Source organism: Pongo pygmaeus, chromosome X, assembly GCF_028885625.2.
Source record: "Pongo pygmaeus isolate AG05252 chromosome X, NHGRI_mPonPyg2-v2.0_pri, whole genome shotgun sequence".
Taxonomy (NCBI): Eukaryota; Metazoa; Chordata; class Mammalia; order Primates; family Hominidae; genus Pongo; species Pongo pygmaeus.
This window is the reverse complement of record NC_072396.2, coordinates 76782354-76800077: the sequence shown is the minus strand read 5'-3', so window position 1 is coordinate 76800077 and position 17724 is coordinate 76782354. Positions and strand designations below refer to the sequence as shown.

The window sequence follows — 17724 nt, the reverse complement described above, 5'->3', positions numbered from 1 at the left end:
CTCTGAGAAATAGGGAATTATGTAGATAGACCAAACTATGACACATTAGGACTCCTGAGACAGAAGGAAACAGAGTAAGCGACATGGAAAACATATTTGAGGATATAGTCCATGAACATTTCCCTAATCTTGCTAGAGGTCGACATGCAAATTCAAGAAATTCAGAGAACCTCTCCGTGATACTATACAAGACAATCATCCACAAAACACAAAGTCTCTAGGATGCAGCAAAAGCAGCATGAAGAGGAAAGTTTACAGTGCCAAATGCCTACAGTCAAAACTTAGAAGGATCTCAAATTATCAATCTAACATTGCACCTAGAGGAACTAGAAAAACAAAAACAAACTAACAAAGCTAGCAGAAGAAAACAAAAATCAGAGGAGCACTGAAAGGAACTGAGACCCCAAAATCCATACAAAGGGTCAATGAAACCAAAAGTTGGTTTTTTGAAGGGATAAACAAGAACTGTAGATTGACAGCTAAATTAACAAAGAAAAATGAGAGATGATCCAAATAAGCACAATGAGAAATGACAAAGGAGACAGTACAACCAATCTCACAGAAATATAAAAGATCCTCAGATACTATCATGAATACCTCTATGCATACTAATTAGAAAATCTAGAGGAAATGAATAAATTTCTGCAAACACACAGGCTCCTAAGATTGAATCAGGAAAAAAAAAATGGAAACCCTGAACAGAACAATAACATGTTCCAAAATTGAAACAGCAATTAAAAACCTACCAATGAAGAAAAACCCTAAACCAGATGGATTCACAGCTGAATTCGACCAGAAGTACGAAGAAGAGCTAGTACCAATCATACTAAAATTATTCCAAAAAATAGAGGAGGAGAGACTCCTCCTTAATTCATCCTATGAAGCCAGCATCATCCTGATACCAAAATATGGCAAAGACACAATGAAAAAAAACTTCAGGCCAATATCCCTGATGAACATAGACACAAAAATCCCCAACAAATACTAGCAATCTGAATCCAGCAGCACATCAAAAAATTAATTCTCCACAATCAAGTAGGCTTTAATCCTAGGATACAAGGTTGGTTCAACATACGCAAATCAATAAATGTGATTCACCACATAAACAGGACGAAAAAGACCATATAATCATGTCAACAGACACAGAAAAGGCCTTTTATAAAACCCAATTTCACTTCATAAAAACCCTTAACAAACCAGCCATCAAAGAAATATATCTCAAAATAGTTAAGAGCCATCTATGGCAAACCCATAGCTAACATCATATAGAACAGGCAAAAGCTGGAACCATTTCCCCAGCTTTTTTGAGAACTGGAACAAGAAAAGGATACTCACTCCCACCACTCCTATTCAACACAGTACTGGAAGTCCTAGACAGAGCAAGCAGTCAAGACAAAAAAATAAAAGGCACATAAATAGGTAAAAAAGTGAAACTACCTCTTTTTGCTGATGGTATTATTCTATACCTAGAAAAACCCAAAAGACTCTGCCAAAAGGCTCCTTGAACTGATCAAAAAAATCTTCAGTAAAGTTTCAGAATACAAAATCACAATATTTTGTGATTATCGAAAAAATGATTCTAAAGTTTATACGGAAAAGTAAAAGATCCATAATAGTCAACACAGTATTTAAGGAGAACAAAGAGGACTGATACTACTTGACCTCATGACTTACTATAAAGCTACAGTAATCAAGATAGTGTGGAATTGGTGAAAGAACTGATTAGTAATTCAATGGAACAGAATAGAGAAGCCAGAAATAGACCTCTGACAAAAAGGCAATTCAAGGAAATTGTTGTCTTTTCAACAGATGGTGCTGGTACAACTGGACATCAACATGCAAGGAAAACTGAATGTATTCACATACCTTACACCTTTCACAAATGCCAAACTCTTAAAATTCCTAGAATATAACATAAAACAAAATCTAGGTGACCTTGGGTTTGGCAATGAATTCTTACATACAACACCAGAAAGCAAGATGCATAAAAGAAAACATTAATAAGTTGAAATTCATTAAAATTAAAATGTTCTACTCTACAAAATATACTATTAAGAGCGTAAAAAGACAAACCACAGGCCGAGAGAAAATATTTGCAAAACACATACTTTGTAGAAAACTGGTATCCAAAGTATACAAATAACTCTTTAACAACTCTACAATAATAACATAAACAACCCAATGAAAAAGTGTGCATAGGCTCCTCAGTCCTCACCCCCACTAGAGTCTCCTCCAGAAATTGGTGGGTGAGGGAATTTAGAGGCCACTAAGCCCTCTTTTCCTTCAGGAACCATCCTGTACCCGTGCCATTAAAAAAAAGGTAGTCATAGGCCTGATCAGAAACCTCTTCAAAGAAGATACATGGAAGGAAAATAAGCTTGTAAAAAGCTGCTCAATATCGTATGACTATGCAGAATTAGAAATTAAAACAATAGTGAGATATCACTACCTACATTTTAGAATGGCCAAAATCCACAATACTGACAACACCAAACGTTGATGAAGATGTAGAACAACAGGAAGTCTTATTCATTGCTGGTGGGAATACAAAATGGCACAGCGACTTTGCAAGACAGTTTGGCAGTTTCTCACAAAACTAAACATACTCTTACCACATGATCCAGCAATCATCAAATGAGTTCAAAACTGCCCACTCAAAAACCTGTACTTGAATGTTTATAACAGTCTTATTTATCATTTTGAAATCTTGGAAGCAACCAAGAAACCCTTTAATAGGTGAATAGATAAACTGTGGCAAACCCCAAAACTGGAATATTATTCAGTGATAAAAAGAAATGAGCTATCAAGCCAGAAAAAGACAGGGAGGAACCTTAAATGCATATTGGTAAGTGAAAGAAGCCAATATGAATATATTCTATATAATTTCAACTCATATGACATTCTGGAAAAGGCAAACCTATGGAGACAATAAAAAGTTAGGTGATTGCTCAGGATATGCGGGTGGGATGAAACAGGTGTAGCATAATGGAGTTTTAGGGCAGTGAAACTGCTATTCTGTATGATACTGTGATGATGGCTACATATCATTATACACTTGCCAAAATCCATAGGATGTAGAACACAAAGAGTGAAGCCTAATGTAAACCATGGACTTTAGTTAATTATAAGATATCAATATTGGGTCATCAATTGTAACAATTGTACCACACTAATGTAAGATCTCAATTGTAGGGGAAATTGGTATAGGATGAGGGGGGTTTATGGAATCTGTGCTTTTTGCTCATTTTTTTTCTGTAAACCTAAAATTGTTTTTAAAAATCTATTAATTAAAAATTGCATATTAAAAAGTGAAGACAAAATAAAGACATTCCTAAATAAAAACTGAGAGTATCTGTGGCCTGCAGACCCCGCTTATGTGAAACACTAAAAGAAGTTCTTCAGGCTGGCATCAAGTGACACCAGATACTAATTTGAAACTGCACACAGAAAAAAAACATTCCAAGAAGCCAAATAAATTCCAATTAGGATAAACTCAAAGTGAACCATACCAAGATAAAGTATAATTAACTGTTGAAAGTAAAAAACAAAGAGGGAAATCTTGAAAGCAGTAAGAAAGAAGTGACTTGTTAAGTACAAGAGATTCTCCATAAGATTAACAGTTAATTTCACATCAGAAACCATGAAGGTCAGAGGCAGTGGGATGGCATATAGTATTTAAAGTGCAGAAATTACAAAACAAACAAGCAAACTCTGTCAACCAAAAATTCTATACTGAGCAAAATTATCTTTCAAAAAAAAAAGAAATGAAGAAATTCCCAGACAACCAAGGGCTGAGGGTGTTCATCACTATTAGGACAGCTTTTTAATAAACTCTAAAGAGAGATCCTTAGGCTGAAATGAAAGGACACTAGACAATAACTTGAGGCATGTGATAAAGAACACTGGTAAAGGTAACTGCACAAATATATTTAAAAGCCAATATTGTATTTTTGGGTTGGAACTCTTTTTCTCGTATGATTAAAAGACAAAATGATAATCATAAATCTGTTAATGGACACACAATATATAACATATAATTTGTGATGACAACATAAAAGGGGAGGTATGGATATATATAGCAGTAGAATTTACATACTATTAAAGCTAAGGTGATACTAATTCAAACTAGTGTGTTTTAAGTTTAAGATGTTAATTGTAACAACTAAGAAAATAACTTAAAAAGATACAGAAAAGGAAATAAGGTATACAGTACACTAAAAAACTCAATCAAACATAAAATAAATAAGTAATGAAGGAATTGAGGAACAAAAAACATACAACATGGAAAACATAAAAAAATAGTGGAAGTCCTTCCTTATGTGTTATGGGCTGAATTATATTCCCTCAAAATTCATACACTGAAATCACAACTCCCAGTATCTCAGAATGTGAGTAAGCAATGTTTCAAAGAAAACTGAGGGCAGTAAATGCCTACATTAAGAAAGAAGAACGATCTCAAATCAATAACCTAAATTTAGACCTTATGGAACTAAAAAGAGCAAACTAAACCCAAACATAGCAGAAGAAAGGAAAAAATAGAGTGGAGAGAAATAAAATACAGAATAGAACAATAGAAAAAATGAACAAGACCAAAAGTTTTTTCTTTGAAAAGAAATTTGACAAACTTTCAGCTACAAGGATTAAGAAAAAAAAGAAGACTGAGATGACTAGAATCAGAAATGAAAATAGGGGCATTACATATCACTCTTACAGTAATTTAGAAAAAAATTAGAAGTGAATACTAAAAATAATTGTAGGCCAACAAACTAGACAACCTAGACGAAATGAACAAACTCCTAGAATTGACTCAAGTAGAAATAGAAAATCTGAATAGACCTATAACAAGTAAATATTGAATGTGTAATCAAAAACCTACCAAGAAAAGAAATCTCAAGATCAGATGGTGTCACTGTTATGCCCAAAAGAAAGGAAATTCTCCCAAATGTTTAAAAGGAAAATACCAATCCTTCTTAAACTTTTGTAAAATACAGAAAAGAGGGCAACACTTTTTAACTTCCTAACTGAGGGGAAGGAAAATGAGAAATGACTGCTTAATAGATATGAGATTTTCCTTGCAGGTGATAAAAAATTTCTGAAACTAGATAGTGGATGGTTGCATAACACTGTCAGTGTAGTTAATGCCACTGAATTATACACTTTAAAGTGGTTAAAAATGCAAATTTTATGTCATGTGTATTTTTCCACAAAAACCATTATGCTCAGTTTTAAAAGCCATGAAAGAGTACATATCATATAAAATGTTCAAAAATGCAAACATAAGAGAGAAAGTAGATCAGTTGTATAGGGCTGGGAGGATTGGAGGGAAATTGGGAGTGACTAAAAGTGGTCACAAGGTTTACCTTTAGGATGATGGAAATGTTCTAAAATTAGATTATGGTGATAGTTACACAACTCTGTAAGTACATTAATATTCAATGAATTGTTCTCTTAATATGTTCTGTAAATTATTATGTTAACTTTATGTTCTGTAAATTATTTCCCAATAAATTATTTTTTTAAACCAGATGGCTGACTCTCAAGCTGACCAGAAAAGTATCAAAGTTAGCTTAATACCAATCACTGTACTTCTACAGAGCACATACAATCCTACATTCAATACAATTAGCCAATAAAGCTAACAAAAAAGGAAGCAAACTTATCAGCTTTTAGTATTAATATGCCATAAACATCATTTTCTTATATATGGCTCAAATGACTCAAGGTTGACCTATAAATTAAAAGGTTCAAAGATAGTAAGGAAAAGGCAGTCTATGACCAAGTTATAATACTCTATGCACTCACTTTATGCACGTTGTCTTTGCCCAAGAGCACAAAACGTATTTTATGAAAGGCCTAAATTATACATAGATTACACGTAATTTGCTTAATTCTTGGCAGAACTATTTGTCTCTCATTGCAAAGACTGATTTTCTTTTCCAAATGGCAAAATGTATGGATGGGGCATTTGTTTCTATCATATGCTTTTCCTTCTTTTTACAATTAGCTACAAAAACACAGAATCAAACAGGACAGTGAATTATAACCTGTCTCCTAAAACATCATATTCATGTCATGAGTCAGAAAGTAGTCCTTTCCTCTGACCATCTCAATTTAATGAGTATAAAAGCAAAAAAGGAAAGAATAAAAGTAATTTCAAATTTTGAGTGATAGCATGACTGGGGCTGAAATTGACTATGATATCACAGTTGGTTCAGTGGTAGATAGAAGAACAGCTAAATGAAAAGCCTCATTTCATGTATCATGTAGCTGTGAAATCGCACCAGAGCCAAGAGAGATTAGGGAGAACTCAAGGCACTCTGACCTATATTTCTTTATCACCTAATTTGCTAGAGAAAATTCTCATGAATTACACTGCCAAAAAAAATTATAAGGCAGACTATCTACATAAAATTTTTTATCCTAGAAACATTTTCAATAATTGGCTAACATAGCATCTTCATTACTATTTCCATTTTATTTTGTGAGCAAACAGAGATATGACGTCCATAAAGCTAGATACCCAATTAGAGATGGCTAGAGCAAGGTGTCAAACAACAGCCCATAGGCCAGATCTGGCTTGCTGCCTGTTTTTGTAAATCAAGTTTTATGAGAACACAGTAATGCTCACTCATTTACATATGCTTATGGCTGTTCACATGTGACAATGCCACAGTTGAGTGGTTGCAACAGAGACCTCTGGCTCACAAAGGCTAAAATATTTACTATTTGGTTCTTTAAGAAAAAGTTTTCTATCCACTGCTAAAGAATTAAAATTCAGTGGGCTGTTTATTATACAACTTACACAAACATTTCTGGTCTCAGGACTAGTCAATTTGATGTAAGAAACATGATGTAGTCAAGAGAATGCAGTATAAAGACACAAACAAAAACAAAATAAAGCAAGGATTATTTTTATGGCTGTGCTATTTGCCATGTGACTCTGAGAAAGTAACTTCACCCTCTGGATTTATGTCCACACCTGTAAAATAAGGGATTTGAACTATATGAATGTGAATCATACTTCCAATTAAACTATTATAGTCTATTCAACTTATTTTACAGATTAGAAAATCAGTAGTGAAGGTATAAAAATTCTTAATTATATTTTATACTTCTTCATGTAGACAAAAATCTTTGAGTTGCTTTAAATTTCATCATAAAACCATGTTAAAAGTAACTAGTAGTGTCCTGATTTTATAGGCGAGAAAACTTGAGGCTACAGAAAGAACAGTGACTTGCACAAGGTTACCAGCATGTTCTTAATGTTTTGCTGTCTACTATAGTGTTGACAACATGGCACATACAAAATCAGAGGCCGTGAACTATAATGCTTACAGAGCAAGGCAGATAATGTAAACTATGGGTGGTTTCTAAGATGAACCAGAGAATGTATGTTCTACTTAAAGGAAGCAGCCACCACTCAGAGCCAACTGCTGACATATACCCATGTGGGCCTGGTATTGCCAGATCTTTAGATTTTACAAGAGGCTAGATATCATGAATTTTATTTTAAATATTACAATGTTTAAATGTTGGTAAACTGATTAAAATGTTTAAAAACAGGGGGGCTGGAGCCAAGATGGCCGAATAGGAACAGCTCCGGTCTACAGCTCCCAGCGTGAGCAACACAGAAGATAGGTGATTTCTGCATTTCCATCTGAGGTACCGGGTTCGTCTCACTAGGGAGTGCCAGACAGTGGGCGCAGGACAGTGGGTGCAGCGCACCGTGTGTGAGCCAAAGCAGGGCGAGGCATTGCCTCACTCGGGAAGCACAAGGGGTCAGGGATTCCCTTTCCTAGTCAAAGAAAGGAGTGACAGATGGCACCTGGAAAATCGGGTCACTCCCACCCTAATACTGCGCTTTTCCAATGGGCTTAAAAAACGGCACACCAGGAGATTATATCCTGCATCTGGCTCAGAGGGTCCTACGCCCACGGAGTCTCGCTGATTGCTACCACAGCACTCTGAGATCAAACTGCAAGGCAGCAGTGAGGCTGGGGGAGGGACACCCGCCATTGCCCAGGCTTGCTTAGGTAAACAAAGCAGCCTGGAAGCTCGAACTGGGTGGAGCCCACCACAGCTCAAGGAGGCCTGCCTGCCTCTGTAGGCTCCACCTCTGGGGGCAGGGCACAGACAAACAAAAAGACAGCAGTAACCTCTGCAGACTTAAATGTCCCTGTCTGACAGCTTTGAAGAGAGCAGTGGTTCTCCCAGCACGCAGCTGGAGATCTGAGAACGGGCAGACTGCCTCCTCAAGTGGGTCCCTGACCCCTGACCCCCAAGCAGCCTAACTGGGAGGCACCCACCAGTAGGGGCAGACTGACACCTGACACGGCCGGGTACTCCTCTGAGACAAAACTTCCAGAAGAACGATCACACAGCAGCATTCACGGTTCACGAAAATCCGCTGTTCTGCAGCCACCGCTGCTGATACCCAGGCAAACAGGGTCTGGATTGGACCTCTAGCAAACTCCAACAGACCTGCAGCTGAGGGTCCTGTCTGTTAGAAGGAAAACTAACAAACAGAAAGGACATCCATACCAAAAACCCATCTGTACATCACCATCATCAAAGACCAAAAGTAGATAAAACCACAACGATGGGGAAAACACAGAGCAGAAAAACTGGAAACTCTAAAAAGCAGAGCACCTCTCCTCCTCCAAAGGAACGCAGTTCCTCACCAGCAACGGAACAAAGCTGGATGGAGAATGACTTTGATGAGCTGAGAGAAGAAGGCTTCAGACGATCAAACTACTCCGAGCTACATGAGGAAATTCAAACCAAAGGCAAAGAAGTTGAAAACTTTGAAAAAAATTTAGACGAATGTATTAACTAGAATAACCAATACAGAGAAGTCCTTAAAGGAGCTGATGGAGCTGAAAGCCAAGGCTCGAGAACTACGTGAAGAATGCAGAAGCCTCAGGAGCTAATGTGATTGACTGGAAGAAAGGGTATCAGTGATAGAAGACGAAATGAATGAAATGAAGTGAGAAGGGAAGTTTAGAGAAAAAAGAATAAAAAGAAACGAGCAAAGCCTCCAAGAAATATGGGACTATGTGAAAAGACCAAATCTACGTCTGATTGGTGTACCTGAAAGTGACGGGGAGAATGGAACCAAGTTGGAAAACACTCTGCAGGATATTATCCAGGAGAACTTCCCCAATCTAGCAAGGCAGGCCAACATTCAGATTCAGGAAATACAGAGAACGCCACAAAGATACTCCTCGAGAAGAGCAACTCCAAGACACATAATTATCAGATTCACCAAAGTTGAAATGAAGGAAAAAATGTTAAGGGCAGCCAGAGAGAAAGGTCGGGTTACCCTCAAAGGGAAGCACATCAGACTAACAGCGGATCTCTCGGCAGAAACTCTATAAGCCAGAAGAGAGTGGGGGCCAATATTCAACATTCTTAAAGAAAAGAATTCTCAAACCAGAATTTCATATCCAGCCAAACTAAGCTTCATAAATGAAGGAGAAATAAAATCCTTTACAGACAAGCAAATGCTGAGAGATTTTGTCACCACCAGGCCTGCCCTAAAAGAGCTCCTGAAGGAAGCACTAAACATGGAAAGGAACAACCAGCCACTGCAAAATCATGCCAAACTGTAAAGACCATCGAGGCTAGGAAGAAACTGCATCAACTAACGAGCAAAATAACCAGCTAACATCATAATGACAGGATCAAATTCACACATAACAATATTAACTTTAAATGTAAATGGACTAAATGCTCCAATTAAAAGACACAGACTGGCAAACTGGATAAAGAGTCAAGACCCATCAGTGTGCTGTATTCAGGAAACCCATCTCACGTGCAGACACACATAGGCTCAAAATAAAAGGATGGAGGAAGATCCACTAAGCAAACGGAAAACAAAAAAGGCAGGGGTTGCAATCCTAGTCTCGGATAAAACAGACTTTAAACCAATAAAGATCAAAAGAGACAAAGAAGGCCATTATATAATGGTAAAGGGATCAATTCAACAAGAAGAGCTAACTATCCTAAATATATATGTACCCAATACAGGAGCACCCAGATTCATAAAGCAAGTCCTGAGTGACCTACAAAGAGACTTAGACTCCCACACAATAATAATGGGAGACTTTAACACCTCACTGTCAACATCAGAAAGATCAACGAGACAGAATGTTATCAAGGATATCCAGGAATTGAACTCAGCTCTGCACCAAGCGGACCTAATAGACATCTACAGAACTCTCCACCCAAAATCCACAGAATATACATTTTTTTCAGCACCACACCACACCTATTCCAAAATGGACCACATAGTTGGAAGTAAAGCTCTCCTTAGCAAATGTAAAAGAACAGAAATTATAACGAACTGTCTCTCAGACCACAGTGCAATCAAACTAGAACTCAGAATTAAGAAACTCACTCAAAACCACTCAGCTACATGGAAACTGAACAACCTGCTCCTGAATGACTACTGGGTACATAACGAAATGAAGGCAGAAATAAACATGTTCTTTGAAACCAACAAGAACAAAGACACAACATACCAGAATCTCCGGGACACATTCAGTGTGTAGAGGGAAATTTATAGCACTAAATGCCCACAAGAGAAAGCAGGAAAGATCCAAAATTGACACCCCAACATCACAATTAAAAGAACTAGAAAAGCAAGAGCAAACACATGCAAAAGCTAGCAGAAGGCAAGAAATAACTAAAATCAGAGCAGAACTGAAGGAAATAGAGACACAAAAAACCCTTCAAAAAATTAATGAATCCAGGAGCTGGTTTTTCGAAAGGACCAACAAAACTGATAGACCGCTAGCAAGACTAATAAAGAAGAAAAGAGAGAACAATCAAATAGATGCAATAAAAAATGAAAAACGGGATATCATCACCAATCCCACAGAAATACACACTACCATCAGAGAATATTATAAACACCTGTACGCAAATAAACTAGAAAATCTAGAAGAAATGGATAAATTCCTCGACACATACACCCTCCCAAGACTAAATCAGGAAGAAGTTGAATCTCTCAATAGACCAATAACAGGAGCTGAAATTGTGGCAATAATCAATAGCTCACCGACCAAAAAGAGTCCAGGACCAGATGGATTCACAGCCGAATTCTACCAGAGGTACAAGGAGGAACTGGTACCATTCCTTCTGAAACTATTCCAATCAATAGAAAAAGAGGGAATCCTCCCTAACTCATTTTATGAGGCCAGCATCATCCTGATACCAAAGCCTGGCAGAGACACAGCCAAAAAAGAGAATTTTAGACCAATATCCTGGATGAACATTGATACAAAATCCTCAATAAATACTGGCAAACCGAATCCAGCAGCACATCAAAAAGCTTATCCACCTATCCACCATGATCAAGTGGGCTTCATCCCTGGGATGCAAGGCTGGTTCAATGTACGCAAATTAACAAATGTAATCCAGCATATAAACAGAACCAAAGACAAAAACCACATGATTATCTCAATAGATGCAGAAAAGGCCTTTGACAAAATTCAACAACGCTTCATGCTAAAAACTCTCAATAAATTAGGTATTGATGGGACGTATCTCAAAATAATAAGAGCTATCTATGACAAACCCACAGCCAATATCATACTGAATGGGCAAAAACTGGAAGCATTCCCTTTGAAAACTGGCACAAGACAGGGATGCCCTCTCTCACCACTCCTATTCAATATAGTGTTGGAAGTTCTGGCCAGGGCAATTAGGCAGGAGAAGGAAATAAAGGGCATTCAACTAGGAAAAGAGGAAGTCAAATTGTCCCTGTTTGCAGATGACATGATTGTATATCTAGAAAACCCCATCGTCTCAGCCCAAAATCTCCTTAAGCTGATAAGCAACTTCAGCAAAGTCTCAGGATATAAAATCAATGTACAAAAATCACAAGCATTCTTATACAACAATAACAGACAAACAGAGAGACAAATCATAAGTGAACTCCCATTCACAATTGCTTCAAAGAGAATAAAATACCTAGGAATCCAACTTACAAGGGAAGTGAAGGACCTCTTCAAGGAGAACTACAAACCACTGCTCAATGAAATAAAAGAGGATACAAACAAATGGAAGAACATTCCATGCTCATGGGTAGGAAGAATCAATATCACGAAAATGGCCATACTGCCCAAGGTAATTTATAGATTCAATGCCATCCCCATCAAGCTTACAATGACTTTCTTCACAGAATTGAAAGAAACTACTTTAAAGTTCATATGGAACCAAAAAAGAGCCCGCATCGCCAAGTCAATCCTAAGCCAAAAGAACAAAGCTGGAGGCATCACGCTGCCTGACTTCAAACTATACTACAAGGCTACAGTAACCAAAACAGCATGGTACTGGTACCAAAACAGAGATATAGATCAATGGAACAGAACAGAGCCCTCAGAAATAACGCCACATATCTACAACTATCTGATCTTTGACAAACCTGAGAAAAACAAGCAATGGGGAAAGGATTCCCTATTTAATAAATGGTGCTGGGAAAACTGGCTAGCCATATGTAGAAAGCTGAAACTGGATCCCTTCCTTACACCTTATACAAAAATTAATTCAAGATGGATTAAAGACTTAAATGTTAGACCTAAAACCATAAAAACCCTAGAAGAAAACCTAGGCATTACCATTCAGGACATAGGCACGGGCAAGGACTTCATGTCTAAAACACCAAAAGCAATGGCAACAAAAGCCAAAATTGACAAATGGGATCTAATTAAACTAAAGAGCTTCTGCACAGCAAAAGAAACTACCATCAGAGTGAACAGGCAACCTACAAAATGGGAGAAAATTTTTGCAACCTACTCACCTGACAAAGGGCTAATATCCAGAATCTACAATGAACTCAAATTTACAAGAAAAAATCAAACAACCCCATCAAAAAGTAGGCGAAGGATATGAACAGACACTTCTCAAAAGAAGACATTTATGCAGCCAAAAAACACATGAAAAAATGCTCACCATCACTGGCCATCAGAGAAATGCAAATCAAAACCACAATGAGATACCATCTCACACCAGTTAGAATGGCAATCATTAAAAAGTCAGGAAACAACAGGTGCTGGAGAGGATATGGAGAAATAGGAACACTTTTTCACTGTTGGTGGGACCGTAAACTAGTTCAACCATTTTGGAAGTCAGTGTGGTGATTCCTCAGGGTTCTAGAACTAGAAATACCATTTGACCCAGCCATCCCATTACTGGGTATATACCCAAAGGACTATAAATCATGCCACTATAAAGACATATGCACACGTATGTTTATTACAGCACTATTCACAATAGCAAAGACTTGGAACCAACCCAAATGTCCAAGAACGATAGACTGGATTAAGAAAATGTGGCACATATACACCATGGAATACTATGCAGCCATAAAAAATGATGAGTTCATGTCCTTTGTAGGGACATGGATGAAATTGGAAATCATCATTCTCAGTAAACTATCGCAAGAACAAAAAACCAAACACCGCATGTTCTCACTCATAGGTGGGAACTGAACAATGAGAACACATGGACACAGGAAGGGGAACATCACACTCTGGGGACTGTTGTGGGGTGGGGGGGAGGGGGGAGGGATAACATTAGGAGATATACCTAATGCTAAATGACGAGTTAATGGGTGCAGCACACCAGCATGGCACATGTATACATATATAACTAACCTGCACATTGTGCACATGTACCCTAATACTTAAAGTATAATAATAATAAAGAAAACCAAAAAAACAAAAACAAAAAAATGTTTAAAAACAGAGTGGGCTGGATTTGGCTCATGGATGACAATTTGCAAATCTATATTAAATAAATGTTTTAAATTGACAGATTTGCGAACCAGAATATACTGATGCCTCAACTTCACTATGAGCTTTTAATTATCCAAAGTAATGGAGGATAGGAGAGATCACAGCATCAGTATTATCTTAGTTTTCATTGAGTATTCGATTCAAAGTATTGATAGTAAAATCAAATGACTGAAAAAAAATGTTTCTCCTTATTTCAGGCCTTCTGGTGAGGGTATTAACAAATAGACAAAGTGTAAACAGGTCATCAGAAAAAGAGATAGTCCTGGATAATACAGAAACAAACAAACAAAAAAGTCTGTTCTTAAGTAATTGAGATTAGCTGTATTTACATGATGGGAAATTCAAACATGATTAATTCATACTGAGGCTTTTAAAATAATAGGGATGGGTAGGAGTTATTGATTGTGACTTTTAAAAGTAAGACATGACAATTAAGAAAAGGAATTTATGCTGTCAGCTTTTTTTATTTATAGAAAACCAATTGAGAATATTGTACCTGCTTTGACAAACAATAGACTAAGCAATATTTAAAGTGAAGCTCTGACCTACTTGTGATTACCAACAGACTCAATAAAATGCTTAACTTTTCCATTCAAAAGTCATAGAGTTGGCAATATTTCATTATTTGTTTTTTTTGAAGTAAACATTAAACCAGGCAGGAAAAGAATGGAGATAAAAAAAATAATGAGTACTTCTTGGGAATATTTTTGGCTTTAATGAAATAACTGCACCACTAATTATTCTTCCACAAGGCACTATAATTTTGAATCTGATTTCATTGGCTACTTATTATTTAAAAGTTTAAATGAAATCATTCATACGGTACTAGGAAAAACACTTTAGGTAAAATGAATTAATTTTCCTCATTGGCTTCAATTAAAATATTTTAAAGGCATCGTCCCACCAGAGGAAAAAATTCACAAAAACTAATGTGAAATTTTAAAGAAGACAAGATTAAGAGAGTACTCTTAAATCCATGACATAAGTAGTAACGCTATGCTAGCATGTTATTGCAACATGTTTAAAACTAAGGATTTGCCCTGCAAACTTTGTAGGTTACTCTCACTTTTGCCTTTCTTCAGATCAGAAGCTCTCCTTTATACCTATAACTTGGAAATACCTTAAGTCACAGCATCAGGTATTTTAAAAAGAATAAGTAGCCCACTTACATTTATAATTACTTAGTATTTAACTTATACTGCTTTTATGTAAAATGATGGGAACCCATATTAAATGGTAAAGTGTTGACAAAAGTTGGACAAATAACAATGTGCCTGTCCCCAAGTTTCCTTATCTGTAAAATAAAGATAGCATTGTTACAAGAATTAACTAAATTGTGTAAAGTACTTGAAAGGAGTTCATAGCACATAGTAAGTTTTCCATAAATGTTAGTTATTATTATTATTATACAATAAAACAGTTACTCACTCTTTTGTTGAGACAAATAACAGGCCATAGGCTGCAACCCAGTGTGCAACAGCAGCAGAGACAACCACACAGCAGCCATTTCACATTGACCGGGAGAGCCTTTTTCAAACATGCATTCACACGGCCAATGCTGGTTTTAAATTCTTCTGGGGCCACCTACAAGAGGGTACAATCTTTAGCAGTTTGTGGGCAGCTTTTCACTATTTATCTCTAAATCTAAGAAAAATGTTTATTACAAATAATTTAAGGAATCACAAATATCTAAATAGATATATTCCCCATAAATATGTTCATACACTCTAGGATGATGTTGAAAAGCACAACGATATAATTTCATGTTGATAGAACTTAGCCTGATGTTGAAAAACAATCTTCTGAAATGACCACCAATAAAATGACTACAATAAAGTTGACGGAAAAGGATAACTTTCAAGCCGTTTTCTTACCAAATATTCTCATTATCAAGGCAGTATAATTGATAGTCTCTAATCATTCTGAGTAAAAGCTGGGTAAGACTGGAAGCATAACACAACAATAAAAAACCCAAATACTACTAGAGAAAATGCAATTAAAATTAGACCTTGGCAATACTCCTGGATTACTTTGAAAAAAGGCAACTCTCAAACCCTTATTCCCTGGCAAATTTGCAATATAACGATTTTAACATTAGCCACTGTTAGTTACACTAACAAAAGACAATGCCTAGTGATTGCATTCAAAACAGCCTGTTAATATTCAGTATAAAATGGATTCATAACTGCTGTAAATTTTCGAAGTTGAAAGGTCTTTAAATACACAAGTTTAATATTTGTAGTTACTACCTCCATTCCTGGAAGTGGCTGCTTGTGCTTCTCTGTAAACAAGGACAAAGTCAGTTCAAAGGCATGCACATGACTGGAATAATTAGATTTATACCAAAAATTCTGCTTGAAGGTTATACAATTCAAACGTATACTAAAAATAGTTTGCTTTCAATGAAATCACATTTCTGGATTACAAAAATGATTCCCTTTCATTCAGAAAGCTGTCAGACTATAAAGTTTATGAAAGAACTTTTAGCATCTGGGTATAAAAGCAAAAATTATGCAATTGTTAGGAAAAGTAAGGTATTATAAAATAAAAACCGCATTAGCAGGTTAGGAATCAAAAATATAGAGCTTTACTACTACTATTCCAAATAAAAATTGTACTCGACGAATCAATTTATTACATTTTTGTCTCTTAATAGAGATGTCTTAGAATCAACACTACAAAACATATACCTATTAGCAAATGTTATAAAAATACATGATCACAGAATTCAGCACTAAAGTAAGCTAAACATTAAGTATATGAGCTTTATTAGAAGCTTTATTAGAATTGTTCATGTCAATCAATAAGGTTAATTGCTTAGCCCATGAATCTGATTTTCTTACTAATATGTTAACAAACAATAGTTGTGAAATTATAAGGCTCAAAACTTTGTTTACACAGAGCAAGTAAACTAATTTCATTCTCCATCTGGACTGTCAGCAACATGATGTAAAGACAATCACTGGGTGCAAAGAATTCCAATTAAATGGCAAAATTTCTAAGTAAATATGAAAACAAATTCAGAGAGCCTTGCCTTATAATTGAAATTAGAAAACACTAACAAACTTAGTGCACAAGAGTGCACTAAGCACATTAAACTAAGACAAACTAAAAACACTGAAAAACAGATAGAGAGACTTGAATTATAGTTACTTATTAGCTATGAAAAATCCTAGGCAAAATCATTTAATTTTTCTGAGTTTCAGTTTCCCACCGATAAAATGAGAATAATAATCTTTGTTTTATATACTTCACAGAAAATGTAAATTAATCCTTGGAAGTAACCTCCTGCCTGAAATGCTTTGAAAAAGAAAGTCCATAAATCATGTCTCTGAGAAGGTTTGGAGAAAGAAAAGAAACAGCTCTCTTCTGCATGAAGTCTCACCTGAAGGCAATGGGTTTACTCAAGTAACTATTAATATTCCATAGTTTTCCTATATACTACATTATAAACAAAAGGATAATTTGTTTACAATCTGCTGCATGTTAAATGCAGATTCAATGCTCTTTAATTCTTCAGCAAAAAAAAATCAAGCTCTTCTTTCTAAAAACAAGGTACCAAGTTTCTATCTTAAGATTTACCCCTCCAACAGCAATATTCAACTTCTTTTCTCCTGGGAATCACTGGGCAACCAAATAGAAGTTAAAATAAAGAAAAAATATGTACATATTTAGCTTTAATCTGTAATATTACATTACTGTCAACTCTCTTTAAATTATGTATCCAGAATAGCTAACATATTTTTTAAATATGGTAAATTTTGATATAAACTCATTCAAATCATAAAATTATTAAATCTGTCCATTTACAAATTTAAATGCTTATAATTGGAATTTACATTTTTATTTAAAAAGTAAGTACAAACACAGATGGAAAAAAATAAAACTAAAAGGTGCAGAAATGAGTCAGTCCAAAAGAAAA

The 17724-nt window shown here is 35.9% G+C and overlaps 1 protein-coding gene across 1 annotated transcript in view; it reads right to left on the bottom strand.

The window, feature by feature from the left end:
• The window catches only part of CHIC1 (cysteine rich hydrophobic domain 1), a 110851-nt gene that overhangs the window by 72482 nt on the left and 20645 nt on the right, over window positions 1–17724 (bottom strand). Inside the window, exon 3 of the mRNA XM_054472302.2 lies at window positions 15231–15386. Coding sequence (XP_054328277.1) covers window positions 15231–15386 — 156 coding nt within the window. The remainder of the gene's footprint in view (window positions 1–15230; window positions 15387–17724) is intronic.